A 19,094-nucleotide genomic window follows, 5' to 3' on the forward strand; every position below is an offset into this window, starting at 1 on the left:
GACATTGGAAATGAAAAACTCATATTCTGCCACCACCGTTAAACTACTAGCAACAGCCACAAGAGGGCTCTCACTGTCAACAATCTTAAGAATGGACATGGTGCCAACACCCCTAAAACTGTCTTTCTTCTACAAAGGCGCACTCCACAGCTGGAAGAAACTTAACCTTCACCACACTCTTGAGGGAACATCACTTCCCGCAATATACTCTCAGAACCACTCTTCTACAATAAACGAATAACAGATCCCACAACTGATGACCACTTCGTTCTTCCTACGTGGAACTAGGCAGGAATAGGGCCATAGCCGACCTCCTGACCCTCCACCTAGAATGGAAAAATTCCCAAGACTTGCCAATTAAAACCATAAATGCAAAGCAGAAACACAGACGTCTAAATTCAGCGATTGCACAAGCTCTTCCAGACATCACCACAGCTAAAGGGATTGGAGATGTCGCCGAATCCTCACCAGCAAATCTTCATCATAACAACACCAGAAAACACTGTACCTCTTTGTCCCTGCACTCTCCAAACAAGTCTATCAATTAATCATGTCTCGCCATACAGCCACGATCTTCCCGTCATTTTCCTGCCAGGCTGTCCCTGTACCCCTCTCCACTCACCACAAGCCACCATCCAACTTTCAGTGTAACCTTCCGTACAGGACGAAATGTTCCAAATCGGACGCAGACATCCAGTGGATACTGTGGCACAACATCCTCCCCATCCCAGTCAAGCTCCAAATCTTCGGGTTATGCAACTCAAAGGACTGCCTCTTCTGCGCCACGCCAGGTACCCTGGAACACACATACCTGGCGTGCCCGGTGAACAAAGAACTGATCAGATCTGCCCTGGATTCAGCAAAGTTGCCTGCAACCACACCCACACTTCGGAGGACTACTGGTACCTGCTCCACTCTGAGCAGACAGCACACACCACTTGCAACTTCTTATTCGTTACCACCAAGGCCGTCATTTACAACTTCTACTTGAAGCACACGAGGAGCAGTGACGACGTGTTGACATGTCAGCGCAAAATCTCAAGTGGAATCTACGGAGGAAGTTGCAAAGCAGGCTTCTACTCGAATTCCACTGCAAAAGACCAGAAACTGTGTTCTTAATTGCGTGAAATTGAAATGTTGAACGTTTATATTTCTCTCTAAAAAGTTTCTTTACTTTTTTTCCTTTTGCACATAGAATGTAAACAGCTGTTGAAAATGTATCTGCTGTTCATGTTTAAATAAAAAATAAATAAAAAATGATCAGTTTTGCTGGTGAAGTAATTTTTCGATAGTTTGTCTAAGTTTTGATATCCTCATAGAGGGTGGTGACTACTTAAGTCCTTTAGGATGCAGTAGGGTTGAATAAGTTGTATATTTTGGTTAGGGGATAATTATAATGAGACTAGAGTTAAACCAAAGTTAAATCGTGCTGCAACTGCCTCAAGGTTTGTTTATTGGATTGGTTTTGAGGATATCTGGGAGTTGATTATGAACTCTTCCCCATTATGTACCAGATTGTTTGCGACACGATCTTGATGATGAATTATGTTCCCAAAGGAAACAGTTATATGGGAGTTAGATTGGTTCCTGTAGGCAGAAAGTAAGGGGTCATATTGTGAGAGCAGATCTTGGATATCAGTCAAATTGCTACGATACTCCCTGCAGTACCATTGCAGTTTGTGCAACGTGGTGGATCAGTGGCTGTAAGTAGATAGAGATGTGTCAGGTGTGTGTGACATATCCGTAATCGGGATAATACAACTTCTTCATGTCGGTTCTCTCGAATACTAGAGTTCCATGGTTTGAGATCTTTTCTAATGCCGAGTAATTTGTCATTGGCCTGACTCTGCCAGATGTGTTGCCATTGTTCAATACATCGTTTCTTTATAATGTACTTGTAGTCAGATGCAGGTGTAGTAAAGGCTTGGGCTGTAGGATCGGTAGCAGTTTTGGCAGCTAAGTCGGCCTGTTCATTTCCAGAAATTCCAGCGTGACCAGGGACCCAACATAACAGAACTTGTTGTTTCTTCTGGTTTAACTTAGAGTATTCCAGATTCTGTCTAAGTAGGGAGTTATCATTCTTTGGGTTTTGTTGGATAGCACTAATGGAGTCTATACATAACACTTGTGCAATATGGTTTTTAAGAGTGCATAGTTTAAGGCTATGTGGAAAGCACAGAGTTCTGCAGTATAGCTGCTACATTCAGTAGGGAGTTTCTTGGATATAGTTGTGTTGGGAAATACTGTTGCTGCACCAACATGATTGTCAGCTTTAGACCCATCTGTGTAAATTGGTGTGCTGGGTTCTCAGTGCGTAATGTATTTACAGTATGTTCTGTTGGGATAAGGTGTGTCTTCCCCAGGCTGTCAATGAAAAGTCGCGCGGTGGTATACATTATATTCAAGGTGGAGCAGTACCACTGCAAGAATCTTGGTAAGCATTATTTGGATTTAGTGGAACTGTCTATTTGTTTTCGAGATGCTGAAAGTTTAAATCGCTCAAAATTTACCTTTCTCTTTCTTTGGAAAGTATGGCTTCCCTGTATCAATCTCCTCTTCAGTGAACAGTTCTCAAATCTGGTCATCTTGGTGTGAACTATCTTCTAAGCCCTTGCAATGTTCGGTCTGCGTCAGGAACAGTAATGTAGTATTCTGCTGTGGAATGATATTTTGTTGTACAGTAATTGGCGCATTTACAGCTTCACTTTGTTTGCATGTCTTCTTTCTACGGGGCTAATACTGACCTTGCCCATCCAACTAGTGATTCCCTTGGTGGCATGATCACCTCGGTTTGGACAGAAGTTGACGTTAGTCGTGAGGTTGTTTGGTCACAAGTTGACTTATTAGTATACGAGGTTGGTAAGGATTTTTTCTTGGCCTCTGGGTAGTGATTGGTGTGTTCAGGGAAACGGGTGGTGAATGGTAATAGACCTTCCACCAAATATTTTTAGTTTTTGTAGTTGCTCAGACTGTCGAACAGTGAAAACTTCAATCAGTAAGTCTCCTGATTTTAAACGACGAACTGTCTTGGGGATATCTATTGTGTTTCCCAATAATTTCTACACTACAAGTGGCGAGTGTTTTCTAGTTGGTTGTTCTTGAGTTGAGTCGATAATTGGGAACGTTGGAGCTCGGATTCTGTCTACGTCAGTCTTTTTACGTTTCGCTGTTAAGAACCACATTCCTCTTGAGTTTGCACTGTCAGGATTTGTTCTATGCACCCATGGATTTCTAGGGTTTGGGAACTGTTTGTTCCATTCTTATTTTGAACAGCCTTAGCGCATTTATTGGGAAACTAAAGTTTAGATAAAGGACGAGACTTTAAGGTAGAGTGTGGAATAAAGGATTTCATCTCTACAAGAATAATTGAACTAACACGATGTGAGAGAACGTTGACATCAGAATATTTAAAACAGTAATCCAACCAAGGAAAAGAAGAAATCTCGCAGATCATCCCATTTTATATTTTTGTAATGACAAACTACACGAGGCTGATAATGGCCACGACAGAAAGGCTCTATTGGAGAAGAGATCATCACTAAGTTGTGATCTGAGGTGACTAAAGACCGTTCACTCGACTGTGTACTTGGAAGAGTTGTTTGTGAGAAACAGATCAACAGTTTGGTCTTTGTAGTTGGGATTTTCTGGTAGGTAAACGAACAATCTGTGTAGAGTCATTAGTAATTGTAAACTCCTCAGCATGTCAACCAGCTGGGGACACGTGACTAGAAAACTGATGCCAGCTGCAGTTGTGAACATTAAAATCACCAAGGAAATTACCCGACTACCAGGAGAGTTGGCTATTATTGTTGTTGATGGGGGGTTTTCAGTGTAATGGCTACTTAGGTCATATTGCACCTATGAAAGTGGTTCATGCTGCCTGTGTTGGTTGCTATGAAGCAGTTATAAGCGGTATTATAATCCTATTCGTTTTAGGGAGGAGAAAAATTCAGTGACATTTGAGTTTTCGACGTTGTTATGGCTAAATAACAAAGATTCCTTTAAGTCTGCGAGAGAACTGAATGACATTAGACGGCATTTTTATACAAAGCGCATTCCAGAAGTATGTCTGACTATGAGTGGTATATGGCAGTGATTACACTGAGAAGAGTCATTTCCTGATAACAGGAACAGATGGGTTAAATGAGTGTAGTCTATTCGGGATTACTTCTACTTGAAATGAAGTGGGAAGCCCATCATTTTCGTAAGGAATTTACGCTTGCCATTGAAGTGTCCATCGTCCTTTGCATATACTTCGAATATTCATTTTGTAATCTGTGAACGGTACAAGGAAATTCGTTGGGAGTGTGCTGGATAGGTGTTTGGCAGCATCATTCGCAATTTCATTTCCTGGTATTCCAGTAAGGCCAGAAGAAGACAACCTTTTGCTGATGCTCTCTGAGACGAATTAACCCTCTTCTGATGAGCTTTATATTAACGGATGAATAGGTGGAAAAGTGTTTTGCGTAGCTAAGAAGGAGCCGGAGATGTTCAATGTGCTTTTGCTAGTTTAACTTGCTGTCAAAAATTAAGCCTAGTAGACTAATACTATTCGCTATTGGAAGAGGATGGTTATCCTAGTGGAGTTAAGGTTCAGGATGCATTTTACGTCTGGTCCAAAAGTGATTTCTGGCTGGATAGTCTATACCCATTTTGTGTCATTCATATCTGGATGCAATTAATTGATATTCGCAGTTGTCGTTCAATGAAGTTCATGTTTTGAGAATGACAGGAAATTGGAAGATCATCGGCGTGAAGGTATGAATCCACTGTTGTTTTCGAAATGAGTTCAGTTAGTTACGTGATTTATTTTAATTGCAAAAATAGTGGCACTGAGAACGGGCCCTTGTGGGATTCCTTCTTCTTGGGCAAAGAGTTTAGAGAGTACCTTGATAACGAATTTAAAAGGGACTTTATTGTAGGAAATTTTTGATAAAATATGGCAAATGGCCTTTCAGGCGAAGAGAATGCAGATCCTTTAAGATACCGAAATGCCACGTGAAGTCAAAGGCTTTCTCAACGTCAAGATATACCATGACGAGATGTTCCTTTTTGATGAATGCATTTCTGATGCTTGCTTCGGCTTTAATCATGAGATCCAACGATGATCAATTTTTTCGGAATCCAAATTTATTGTTGTTAATCATGTTTCGGGACTCAAGGTAGCAAGTGAGATGGCGATGTGTCATTTTCTTTCTCTGGGTTTTGCTCACACAGCTGGTAAGAGATATCGGCCTGAAGTTGTGAGGAACAAAATAATGCTTACCGGATTTTGGGATTGCTAGTACATAGAAAAAAAGCCAGGAACTTGGGAAGGTATGTTCAGAGAAGATTCGATTGAAAAATATCAGCAGTGAAGTTCGTGATTTTTGATCGAAATTTTGGAGCGTTACATAGTATATCCCATCAGGGCCAGCAGCACTGTTTCTTGAGTTGGTAAGAGGGTGCTGAAGTTCAAACATGGCAAATGGTTAATTATAAGGCAAGGCGCGGATATCAGTGAAATTCAGTTTGGACTTCTCTGAGGTTGGTCATAAGCATTTGAAGAAGACAACTGAGAAATAAGGTTCCCAATGCATTTGAGATTTCTGTAGGAATATATTTCCTGTCCATTCCAGTTGAGTAGTGAGGTGGATAAAGAATGAAATTTACTGTTTAAATATTTTATTTTTCTCCAGATCAATCCTATATCAGTATTTTTATTAACTGATGAGGCGAATTTAATCCAACATCTTTTTTCGCTTTACGTCTGATATAATGAACTTTTTCTCAAAGACATTTATAATTAATAAGATTGAAAGTGTTTGGACGTTTGCAAATGGTTTTGTTTTCCAAATGGTTTGTTTTCTCTTTTTTTGCAATCTTCATTCCACCAATAATTTATTTTCGACGATTTCTTACTTGCGGAATGGCAGCGGATGCGGCTATCAATTTGATTTGCAGTGTGCTCAGTAACACTGTTGATGGAAAGGACTGGATAATATAGTTGTCAAATGAGATGTTCCTTCTGTATTTTGCCCAGTCAGTCAATCAAATTAAATGGAAATTTCCATTTAATTGGATTTTCTATTGGGAAGGAACAGGATGTTTGAATTTTGCATATTAATGGGTTATGGTCGGTCGCTGCTATAAGGATCGTTCAGAGATATCCAATCGATACTTGAAAAGAGGATTGGAGGGAGAGACAGTATTCAGTAACGTTAATTTCTGTCTCTCGATCAGCATTTTGATAAGCTTTCCTCGTCTATCTGAGATAGGGGAACTCCATAATGGATAGTGTGCATTAAAGTCGCCTAGCAAACAAAATGGAGATGGTAATTACAAATCAAGATCTTCGATTTCCTGAATAGTATATGATTATTAGGCTGAAGATAAATTGAAACCAGTGTCAGAGTGATACAATTATAACACGTCTGGCAACAGTTTCTAAGGATGTTTGCAATGGGATGTGTCTGAAGGGGACGCTTGAATCCACGAGTACAGCCGCTCCTCCATAAGCACTATTAGGATCAGCCCTGTCTTATCTGAAATAGTATTTGACTGAAAGTGAAACTTGAGGTGTCAAATTCGTTTCCCGTAAGCACATTGCAAGAGATTTGTAGCGGTGAATTAATTCATGGATTTCATCGATGTTTCTGCGAAAACCACTGTAATTCCATTATATGATGTGTTCCATTATTTGGTTTTGTAAAAGGAAGATGAATCTGTCTGCTTTTTATGAGTAGGTTGTTTATAACGGTCAAGTTTTGATTTTTTCTTTTCTAGAAAAGCTGGAGCGTCTGAATCATTCTTAAGAAAGTCTGAATCATTCTTATCTTCCATATCATCATCTGCATGTAATTCAAGAAGTTCTTGTTTGGTAGTATTATCTATATTCTCTACAATTAGGACACTGTGGAGTTTTTGCTTTGCATTCTGATTGAGTATGAGTTTTGCACCCACAGTTTTGACATGATGCATCTCCATGGCATGCTCCCTGGGAGTAACCAAGTTTCTGGCATTTGTGGCTTTTAGGGGATTCGGGATAAAGAGCTGAATATGGCAGTTTAAATAACCTGTTTTGACTGAAGCTAGTAGATTCGGTGTATTGAAGGTTAAAATTATGCTACTTCTTGGGGCTACGGTACTGTCTTTTTGTATCATGATTCTTTTTGCCTTTTGATCCTTTATTTCTGGGACTATTTGTTCTTCAGAAACGTTTAATAGATCCCATTCAGTGCTCACCCCCTTGGAATAATTCGAATGCTGCTGCGTTCTCAAGGCACGCTATATGATAAAAGGGGGAAGCTTGCTAATAGGTTGTGCCGCAGAGAATGGATTATCAGGAAAACTGGAGATTCTTGCTTGTTTGCATCCTTTTTTTAGTCTTTTCGACAGGGAGAAGTAATGGCCAGTGTCATGATTGTCATGTTGAGAGCTCTTCGGCTCTAATCGTGGGAAATCATTAATGTCCTTTTCGCCCTGAGGATTCAATGTTCATTCATTTTACCGGTCCCGCCACGTGGAGGCAAGAGCAGTGCCAACCAGTGACTAAGATCAGAAGAGGAAGGCAGCACGATCTAGCGGAAGTAACAAACGTTGCGACGAACAGCAGTAACGTTGCAAGCGGTGGAGGATTTATGTAAAAACTCTAGAAAAAAACACTTGAAATCGCATTAGAGAGAGAGATCGCTTGGAAACTATCGCTTAACACTCGGGGTCCAGGAGAGTTGGATAAGAGAAGTCCGGTCCAACTCTCCTGGACCCAGAGTTGGACTGGAGAAGTCGCGCTTCAAAGAGAGGAAGTTAAAGAGTTCCAAGTGATTAGTGGAATTGGGAGATATGTCGCAGAATGGGGTAGAGAAAGATTTTAAGGCAGAGAAGTTCGAAAAGAGGAGACTCCAAATTACTAAATTTCTGACAGGGAATATCAGAGTGGACGTATGCGCATCTGCCACCTTTGAAGCGAAAGGAATCGAAAAGCGAATAATTAGAACAACTAAAATGGGAAGCAGTTGAATCAGCTGATAATTGTGATTCTGTCAGAAAAATTGGGGTTTGATAGACTGGAAGTGGAAACACATCATTGAGATTTGAAATAAGACCACGTATATTTTTAAAATGAAAAAGGAAGTGTTTGAGAGATTTAGATCGTTTCACAGATAATTTTGTTCAATTAGTTTGAATGCTCATGATGTATTGAGTAACAAGAAAAGGTGAGGGGGGGGACATGTGTATGAAGTAATGAAATTTTTGGATAAAGAGTACACACAGCAAGAATATACCCAGCGCCTTTACACAACATGGCCTCGACAAAAGCCCTCCTCGCATACATACTACTCGAACTCCCTTCAGTCACTATCTGGTAGAGTAGAGCCAGCAAGATTATAGGCTAGCTGATCCGGATGCCTCCTAGAGAGTTCCCAATATGTTCAGTCCCATGGATTATCTAGCTGCCATCACCGATTTAGAATTGTATAACTATAAAACATCGTTTTAGAGCTGTTCCTCGCAAGTAAGGAAGATTGAAACTCGCCATAATGCCCATCATAACTTCCAAAGATATCAATCATACTGACCCTCGTGGGTTGCACAGTTGATAGAATTGCCGTCCTCCGCACAGTGGGTGGAAAAGACCTGAGTTCGAATTCCGTAGTAGATGAGTTAGTCGGTCTCAGACGAGGGTAGCATGGTTTTTTCTCCCCAAAACGTCCAACAAAACAGAAAATTAACCTGAGAACACACGCAATTTACAGACAATAAAAACGGAGCAATATGGCCTTAGTCGCTGATGCTTCTAATGAACCCCAAGAACAGCAATCATACTGAAATTAAATTTTCTCCCAGATTTTAACGAGAATTGCCATCAGTATCTAATTTTGTCTTCAGACAATTAGTGAAAACTCTCTCCAGTCCCACATAATGTCGCGTAGGGTGGGGGAAAGTTGGAAAGCCCTAATTGTTTAGCCTCGGCATTGCTTCAGTTGAATCGCAACTTAAGCTAAAAATCAATTAACTATTTATTTCCCGAGTACATAATTATGAAAGGCTTGCTGTAATCTGCAATAAATGGATATTTATTTATTTATAAGCGAGCCAAATGAAATAATAATCAAAATAAATTTCAATTTAGACGCGTATAAACAAATTCCTTCAAGTAAAATCAAATTAAAGCAAAATGAAATGGAGACGAACGCCGCTGTGTTTATTAGCCAGTTTATCCATTCCAACACAGACTGCATCGAGGCAAAATTAAAGAAATATTCAGCTATGAAACCCTCTAAATTGAAATGAAACCCTCCATCGACGCCTATGAAGATATACCAATCTTTGAGACTTACTCTTTCGTGTCTTCCTTAATGGAATTACCGTTTACGCTATGAAGTTCTCTAATGCAGTTTCCCCTCCCCCTCAACACCTAACCTTCTTTAGTTAGCTCCAGATTTTATGGACCGTTGCTCAAAACTTTTTCCCACACCCCGTAGTCATTTTTATTGTGGATTCACGATAATGAGGCTTCGTAAATCTGCCTAAAGGTCACCGTGCCATATCAGGAGGTAGAGAGAGAGAGAGAGATAGTCACGTCTTTCTCCTCCCATCTTCGCTACATCAGATGTAACGACACGCATTTATTCTACATCTTCTTCTTTGCCTCTTTTCTTACTTCAAAGCTTTGTTTCCACGGAGTGTACCAATGATTTCCTCGCTAAGCATCCGGTAGATGGGGACAATTTAATTATGGTCGTCCTTAGCGTGACCCATGCGCAGAGGACTTTGCTCCCAACAGAGCAGTATTGAGTCTTATGAACAGGACAGACAGGCAGGGTACTCGGTGATGGGCATTACACGTGACAGATGGCTGCGCTACTCATCTTCGCTGCATATTTTATATGAACCATGAATCTTGTCTGTGGCACTAAACTTTAAAGACGCCCTGGGGTGCACTTTAAGCAATTATGAACGCATTCAGCTGTTTTCACTACTGGGATGCTGCAGGCGATGGTGTCGAGGGAAGAGTGAGAGTCTCAATACATCACGAATAATTGGTTGTCAAGAGAGTCAATGCACTCGATATTCTCGAATGGGCAGAGTTTCATGGGGCTATTAGAGAACACAATTACAGAAATGGGTGGGGGAAACGATATTTTTTGTCTTTTAAACCAAAGACTGATGAAGATTGAAGCAAGCTTTTCTGATCGAATGCTATTTGAGCTATTTTTAAGCTCTCGATTCTGTCTTCTTCAGTAGAGTATCGGGTGATACTCCTTAAAACCACGAAGCTACCCTCTTAATTAACTGTTGTTAAGGAAACGCAAATGATTTGAAACATATCCAAAAATTCTTTTAGGTTTCCGATAAAAAATGAGCCCCAATTCGCACTCTTGTTAAAACAAGAGTGTCAATTGTGGTTATCCCAAAGGATAACCACGATCATGAGTTTAATATTTTTTCTGCAAGACTGAAAAATGTATCTTTAGAGGAAAAAGCTGACTTACGATGCAAAAGTGTCTTCTTGTGCCCACGGCTGTAGCAATGACATAATTCGTACCGTTCTCCTCCCAGCTGCCTCGACACATGAAACCTGTAATAAAAAAAACCACCTAAGTTCAAACATCTCCAGCATCCAAAAGAAAGATCACAACAAAGAGTGTCGCGAGACCTGGGATTGTGTATATTTCTGTCCCAAGCGCAGTGACGTCAACAATATACCGTATTTTAGGTATTGTTAATTTGGGCCCTAGCTAGTAGAAGCTATTTTTAGGCGATTTATTGGACACACGCATATGCCAACGTGATGTAGCACAAGGATACCGGAAGATTACAGAACAACTTAAATCTATGGATGCAAGAACTCTTAAAAGTTATCAGCAATAAAAGAATAAAATTATTTATCCGAACTTAAGCTAATCATGAATTTTTCCTAATAATATTCCTGTAAACAGCTTATCGACTTAACCATCTGAGGAGAACCCCTGTTCTCCATTGAGGCTTACAGATTTAGAAAACCTTGGTTAGAATCGATTTAAAGAATAGCGAAATGTCAACAGTTAAATGATTAAATAAAAGCGAGCAAACGGGTAGAAGGTACGTTAAAGACACTTACTCCTGACCAGCCGGTCTGAGGCGCATTCTTGTTGCAGGTCCATCTGATCGAGGGCGGAGCATCCGGCGACGAGGGTTGCATATTCCGAACATGAAGGCTTACTGGCGTCATCTATAGCGACTAAATGGCCAAAGTGATGGTGGGAACCTTCCATGGAATAGATTCCTGCCAAGGGACACTCCAGAGAGCCGGATGCCTGAGCTAAATAAAAGAAGAAAGAAATTAAAACTCGAATACACACGAAATTAATGAACACGCATCTTAAACTGCGCTAAATTTCCGATGGGAAGCTGGCAGGCTGTTACCAAATATTGAGGCCACGAAAAGAAGCAGGATAACCACCCTGGTTATGCTGATTCTGTTCTTGCACAGAACTGTTCTGATATTTTCCGTGAATGACTCCAAAGAGCATTTATTTTCTCATTAGTCTCTCCCTCCCTTCCCAAAGCACGCGCTGGCTTCGATACCTCCAGTATCGAAGTCCCCGATTTCATCCTAACGGCTCGTTGCTTAGCTCACCACGTGTCGTTGAATAGTTTACTTCCTGTCATAGCCAGAACAGTTTCGCTCACCGCCTCTTTATTTATGCAACGTCTCACAGCATCCGCTAGACCTGCCAGTTCCCTAAGTGGTGATCTTAAACTGTGAAGTACTTACTTGTCAGTGTGACGAATTCCGCTTGAGGTGAGTCAAAATTTTGGTTATTGCAGGCTTCTGTGGCGTGGGTATAAAGCTTCCCTGAAAGAAATGGCTATTTTAGTAGATGGAATGGAAAACTTTATGCAAAGAGAAAGAAATGTCTAAATTCTACTCGAACAGATCAAAAATTTAATATTTCTCAATGTCCATTTTTCTTTTCTAAGATGTGGGATAAGATCTAACCAGCATTAAGACTACTTAGTAATAATGACCTGCTTTGTTGTTTGCGTCTGGCGAACAGTGCACATAGATAGTGGAAAAACTCAGAGTGGAGTTGCCCCCAATAATGACTCTGCTGAAGAGATTCCTGTAAGTTAGAGAGGGATTGGAAGGATGTGGATCTAGTAGAATGATGAGTGCATTCAATAAGAATATGTTTTGCAGTTAGTGGGGGACCATCTCCTAGCAATACGCGCTCTCCAGCAGAACCTCTCCGTGTCTGTTTGAGCTGAATCTAGATTTCCATAGCTAGCTGTGGATTCTGTTTAATGTTTCGTAAACTTGTTATATATCTGTTTATAACAAATTTCTATCAATTTTTCATTGCAGACAGAATCTGTGTATGATTGATTTAAAATCTGTATAAGGAATCTGGATGGGGCGGTTGTTGTCAGAGGGGTTTCTCGCTGCTCTACCTGCACGCCCATTTCCAGCGTGCCCAGGGATCAATAGAATATGCAATCTGTTTATTACTGTCAAGTTCCAATATTTCAGATCTTATTTGTTTTACGAATGGATGTGAAGAGTGGACTTTACCTTGAAGGGCAGTCACTGCACTCAAAGAGTCAGTACAGAGTAAAATGAACTGGTTTGTATTTCCAAGGCTGAAGAATATTATTAGGAATTTACTAACCGTTTTTATTCAGAACATCCTCCAATGATTAAATAAATGTCCAGCCTCTTAGACCAAAATAAAATTACCAATTATGACAAGCAAAGGTATGAATATGATAAACTAAAAGGCAGATTCTTTAAGTCATTTTGAACTGTGCGTGACAGCGTAGACTAAAAATACTTGCTCGTTTGAGAAGGTCCGATTCGAGTCTCATATTAAAACCGGGAAGATTTATTCTGGTCGAGGGAACTTCTAAGAGACGTTAGAAAGAGAATAAAGAGTTAAAAATGAATACAAGAATTTTCAGACGTATATTATTTACTCAGAGTTTAGGGGCCTCAGTGAAATGCAGCTCACTTGAATTACAATGGTAATTAAACGTTCGCACAGATTCCAGTGGAATATCAGTTGAAATGCCACTAGAATCCCTACTATAATTCTTTTTCGGACACATCAAAACTGGATCTCTCTCTCTCTTATCTTCTGAGAACGAATAACATCTTCAGAAACACTTCCAGAGGGCAGAACTATAATTAAATTTCAGAGTAAAGGAAAATGGAAGGAGCCACTGGCATTTTCAACAGCAGTTGAAAGTAACTGTTCCAACATGGAACAATTACTGTTGACATTTATATGTCCTCGCGAATAGCACGGTGATTATAATTAACGTCCTCTCCACACAGTGTAAAAAAGTCCTGAGTTCGAATCTTGTCAATGATGAGAGGAACGCTAATGGACCTTTTTTAAACAGTGGCTCAGTTGGTCGATCTCAGAGGAGGACAGCGAGGTTTCCCCTCCTGGACTTCCTACTTTTCCTTCCAGAAAAACAAGCAAAACGATATAGGGTATTAATCTGAATGTTTTTGTATTTATATTATTTTTAATCTTGTCTAAACGACTGAAATGATCCTCTGACAGTTCTATATTACTCTCCAAACACCGAGAAGCCTTTTAAAAGATGTTTGGGTATCACTCTTCTTCTTCTTCTTGTTAATTCGTTATGCGTAGTTTTTTGTTTTATGCAAATTATTTCAGTTCATCACAGTTTCCTTTTTCAGCTTGTTTTCTTCAACAGCAACAATCATCATCACATCTAATTTTGGAGTGGAGAACGAGAACGATTCTCGGTGATCTGCCAAATGCGAGTGTGATATAACTAATCTTGCTCAATATTGACAATTTGCCACTGACATATTATCGAAAAATGCACCAAAGTGAAAGTCCTCTTCAGATGCTGCAAATGTATTTCACAGCCAGCAAAGTAAAAATCTGACATCAGTTCTACACTCCTCATCTCTATAATTCAGACGAAGCTAATCTCAGATTTCCCTCTTTGAACTGCAATACTTCTGGAGGTCTGATTCATGTCCCTTCACGGTCTATTAGAATTCAGAAAATCTTTTATTCCAGGTCATTCAGCCGTGGCCTTGTGCATCCTTAACATCGAGAAGGAGTTGCAGCGCTTTACAGTCATCCGTTAAAAACTAACCAGCCCTGAACTCTGTATTTTTACAGATATCTTCCAAGGTTTCCATTTATTGTCACCAACATTCTCTCCTTGTTTTTGCTGCTACTTATATTTTGTTCCTGGAATATTACCACGTATCCCATGCCATTAATTATCGCCAATATCCTAATATTTAGCAAACATCAATGATTCATTTTCAACTTCACAAAAGCCTGATAAAAATAAACACCAATTAACTGAAGCCCAGTTGCATCCAATAGCAATGTTCCAACGGTCTTTGTGTACATTTATTTCTATAGAACGCGTTTTTTTCTTTACTTAGAGAGTGTTAGGATTAATATATTTCCTGACGTTGTTGCCCTGGCACACTGATTATCTAAAGAGAGAACAATGTTCTGTTTAACAGCCTTTCCCCCCCCCAAATCACTCTGTTTTCTATTAGGAGGTAATAATCCCACTTTCTCATGCACACCCTGCTTTCGTATTTACATTTATTACCGCTATTAACTGTTTGGAGAATCTACAAGTTTTTAATGTTTCTAATCTTTTCCCATTTCACTGAAAACGTTTTCATCCCGAAATAATTAATATATTTCGTATCTGCATTAGTTAAAGGGATGCGTAAATATTTAAGGCGAATTTGAATACGATTTGTTTAAATTGTTTACTGCGTGGCGTTCTCTCCATTTAAATGCAAATGGTTCTGATGCAATCGAGTCCATTTAACGTTTTAAGAATTTCTCTCTCTCTCCAAGTCACGCGCAGGTCGTAATGTGCATCGTAATTCGCACGCCACGCAAACAGCAATTAAATATTTTTGTGGGAGAGGGTTGACTAAAAATAGCGATTACTTTGATTTGTGTTTTGCTGTTTGTTTTTTCTTTCAAGAATGCTGTGAAGCGAACCAAACTCTGCACCCACTACTGAGATCATCACCCCACAATGCATTAATGTAAGAGTCGGGGGGATGCTGCTACAATTTGAAACTTTTTCCATTAAGTATTAAAACAGTGGAAACTGCGACTGCTCCATTTTATTACGCTTTATAATTTGGAAAGAATAAACTGGTTAACTACAGTTCACGCTGAAGAAGTTAAGACAAATACAAAACTACCTTAGAGGATTACCTTTTTTCAAGCTCCTCCTAGGGATGCGATCGGCAGATGGAATTATGTGAATGTGTCATCTGTAAACTACCGAATCTTTGCTTAATTTTCGCTCTGGAAGCATTACTCCATCTGAGAGGAAGCTCAGTTCCTCAGATGGAAGTTGTGCTTCCATCTGTCAGAAAACTCAGGCGACCCTAGAAGAGAACTGTGGACTGTCTGGCTTACCGCCTAATGGTTGTGGTGGGGTACAACGTAAAGTTCCATAAGGGGCCCTGCAGCCAGAAGAACAACAGAACCGAACACTACTTTAACTCAAAACAATACGCAACGCATACTTCTGGTATTTATAGAGTTCTGTTTACTCCACACAAATAAAGCAGTTGTGGGACACCACTGGTGGCTGTGGTTATGGGGGTTTGATGGCGCATAAGCTGCTTTGGCTATAATGCACCACTGGTGACGCCCCAATCCGAAACACTAATCCATTCCAACAAACAGCCATAGCTGCCGATATAGAACGATCGCAGGTGGTTGGAGAAGCTCATTTTCCAACCGATTCTGAAATAATGATGATGTTCTTTTAGGCTCCTAGAAAAATAATGTCATTGACTCTACCTCACAATTTTGCAAGAGGGATGGTTTCTTATTTCGACGGTATCTCTTTGAAACAATTGGGAAAGGCGTGTTTTCATTAGGAAGGGATTCATCGTATTAGGCCACTACGGCTCAAAACTGCGCTGATAAACATGATATAGATTGGAAGAATGGTCTCGCGTAATTCTAATCTCATGACAATGTACTACATTCTTTCTTTGGAACTTTTGAAATTGCTTCAGTTATCAGCAAACGTTTAAGCGTTAGCACTGGTGTGACCAATTTGAGTGTTCACAGTGTGGTCAACGATGTAGCTCCTTAATATAAAAAATAACAAACCACAACGGAAAAGTATATAACTATGTAGTGCTATAAATAACTGCTTACAACACCACTGCCATACCTACAGTAAACTCCCTTGCGACAGTGCACAATCACTTTTCTGATGGCTCCCGGAACTAAGTAGGCGCATACCTTCACCATTCCGGGAATACTTCCGATAACGCTACCGAACTTTCCTTCCCCAACCCCTCTAGACAACGTCCAATGTGCATCAATTATTGCAAGAGCCCTTGAGCTGTTGCATTAACGCTGGGATGTCACGGATTCGCGCGCTAGGCCATTAAATGTCTCTATTGTCAATCATTAATGGCCCTGCGGTAGTCCTGAGAAAGACTATCATTAGTCAACTGCGCATGTGCACAATGTAAGTTTAATGCGCGAGCCCTCTTTTTACACTGACTGAAGAAATGGTTAGGGTTTCTACCAGCGCATGTACACAACTTATTGTGTACATGCGCACACACAAAAAAGAAAACTCTCCTTCGAATTGTAAGATTTTTTTAAAAGTAAGTATGCATGGAAGATCCATCCGAAGATTATAATCTGTCTTTCAAGCGCACACTCACACATTTCTTTTCCATCTATCACAGCTGTAGCTTTTGTGAAGCTGTTTAAAAACGAGATCCTTCTATCTGAAAGTGAATTATTTTCATTCGAAACAAAATAGTTAAGAAATAACAGCACCTACCTGTAGTCTGCATTTCCACTACGTGAGGGCCCCTTCTGTGTATCCGAAGACACATGTATCCGTTAGTACTAGAGAAAGGAGGAAAGAGAAATCGCATTAAGCTCAATAATACAGTTATAACGTATATTTAAGTAATATGATTAACAACTTGGATTAAGTCAATTATTAAGTAAATCTTTTATTAACGCTGCTTAAATGGCGCCTCCTTTTAAGAGGAAATGCACAGTCAGGAAATTCAAGTTAAGGTAACCATTTTAATCGATGAAGATTGGGTTGTTATCCAGCTAAGTACGATTGGACTGTGGTTCTATTCCCTTATACGGACGCTGCCATTTCAGCATAGTAACAGCATTACATGAATGCCAACGAACTGGGCTATCGACATTGGCTTTATTTAATCGGATAAAGTTTTAGAGAGAGAGAGAAAGACAGGAATTATTGCCTCGTGAGTGATGAGATTGGACTTGCTGACTACAGAAACTTTTCACAATCATTTGAATAGCGACTGAAACTACTCTCAGCCGGCTGGCTACACTCCCTTCTCGACAGCACTTCAGTCATTTGGACTCCTCGCCCTAATGTCTGCCCTTCTTTTGTTTCCTACCTTATCTATCACACTCATCACTCCCCATCTGCTCTTTAGAGGATAATTTTTTCCTTCGCTATTACTGGCAAAGTTCCAGGCGTTTTTATTCACTCGCTCTCTCTCTCTAGCCTCATCAAGGATAAGAGACACCACCACCCACTGGATGATGTATCGGCTAATTGAGGTGATTTCAAGTTTGAAAGTTTAGAGTCACCAGTGTCGCCTCTTTTGCCATGGAGACTATTCAGCTGTTATGAACCGCGCTCATGCACCAGAACGGGAAATTTAAGTGGATTCCTTAACTACTATGTATCTGTTTAACAGGTAATTTCTAAACTTTACTTCTTTCTAAATAATGATCTAAAATAAATACGAGTGAATTTTCCACACTTTTGTATTGTTGATGTGCACGCACACAACAACACAAAATTTGGCAGCGAATGTTGTTTCTCCAAGAAACAAAACAGTAACTTTGGTGGTGCCCCTTTAAAGGCGTCTTCTCCGTGTGGCAGTAATGTATAGCGGGTGAAACATGTATAAAGGAATTTGTGCGTTGTCTTCTAATTTGTAACTCAACTCATAGCTTTTTAATGATTAACTGAATTCTAATTAAACTTTTCACTTAGGCATGTCAATTACGGCCCAGTTTTGGTTTTAAAGAGTGGGTTCAATTTATTTGGGGAAAAGTTATGAAAATTAATGATCCTCTCATTGCAAAATCATGTTCCTCCTCTTTCTCTTCTCTCTTTGAATCTTCTTTGTGTCATAAGTTAATGTAATCGTCGCTACCTAGAACAATACGTGCATTCGAATCACTGATTGGAAAAACCAGAAATGGCTTTCTGTAACTTGAGTGGATTTCATAGCGCATAAAATAATTAAAAGTTCAGAAAAATGATGAGAATGATTAGTTAAAGGAATCTCCAGCGTCCATTGAAACCAACGTCAGCTGGAACCAGCTCAGCTTGCAGGTAGTGCTTAAAAATGTAGATTGTGAAACAGTGTAATGCGAAATGTCCAGTAAGTTACTACGAGAAATTAACATTGGATTATCTACGAAAGATTAAGGAAACTTACCATCCTTGTGTCGCGTGGATGACGTACTGGGAGTAGGCTGCCGTCTTCGTTGATTCCTGAGTGCAAACCATCCTTCTCCATAATTGGTTATTGGAGGAGTTGGACACCCGAAAAGAGCTATTTCTATGAATATCATACGAGTGCCGTCCGTCTAGAGTCTTCCAGTGGTGGTGAGCAGTGAACCAATCAGGAAATTGACAATGTGCGTGGGGATGGTTAGCTGCAAACGGAAAATCGAACCTTAATAAAGTTTAAAATCAACAAAAAAAGCAAATGGATCGAAGCTTATTGTCTAAATTACAATGTTTTAGATTTTAACAAAAAATTTAGTTTGTAGTATAGTGAGGTGGAACATTGAACAAAACCTGTGATGTGGTCTCATGGTTCCATTAGTGATCTCGAGGTGGACTTAGAAATTCCATAATTGGAAGGATCAACCTTGTCAATAGGAATGCGAAAGATGCAAATTAAAGTAAATAAATTATGCTTTATAAATTCAATTTTTATGAAAGCCTGTCTCATGTATTTTCTATACGATGAGAAGGAACAATTCTTAAGGAACAAACTCCCGTCAAAAAATTCATTGGATATTTCAATTAGTTATCAGTCTGCA

General features: G+C 39.8%; 1 protein-coding gene across 1 annotated transcript in view; it reads right to left on the reverse strand.

Annotated features, from left to right (window-relative positions):
* The window catches only part of LOC150077554 (uncharacterized), a 212,667-nt gene that overhangs the window by 19,458 nt on the left and 174,115 nt on the right, over positions 1 to 19,094 (reverse strand). The window contains exons 8-12 of the mRNA XM_090386424.1: positions 18,482 to 18,701; positions 16,819 to 16,886; positions 11,741 to 11,821; positions 11,084 to 11,284; positions 10,476 to 10,561 (exon numbers count right to left, since the gene is read on the reverse strand). Of these exons, the coding sequence (XP_090242550.1) occupies positions 10,476 to 10,561; positions 11,084 to 11,284; positions 11,741 to 11,821; positions 16,819 to 16,886; positions 18,482 to 18,701 (656 nt within the window). The remainder of the gene's footprint in view (positions 1 to 10,475; positions 10,562 to 11,083; positions 11,285 to 11,740; positions 11,822 to 16,818; positions 16,887 to 18,481; positions 18,702 to 19,094) is intronic.

The sequence above is a fragment of the Mastigoproctus giganteus genome, chromosome 12, assembly GCF_048544385.1.
Source record: "Mastigoproctus giganteus isolate SK-2022 chromosome 12, ASM4854438v1, whole genome shotgun sequence".
NCBI classification, from domain to species: Eukaryota; Metazoa; Arthropoda; class Arachnida; order Uropygi; family Thelyphonidae; genus Mastigoproctus; species Mastigoproctus giganteus.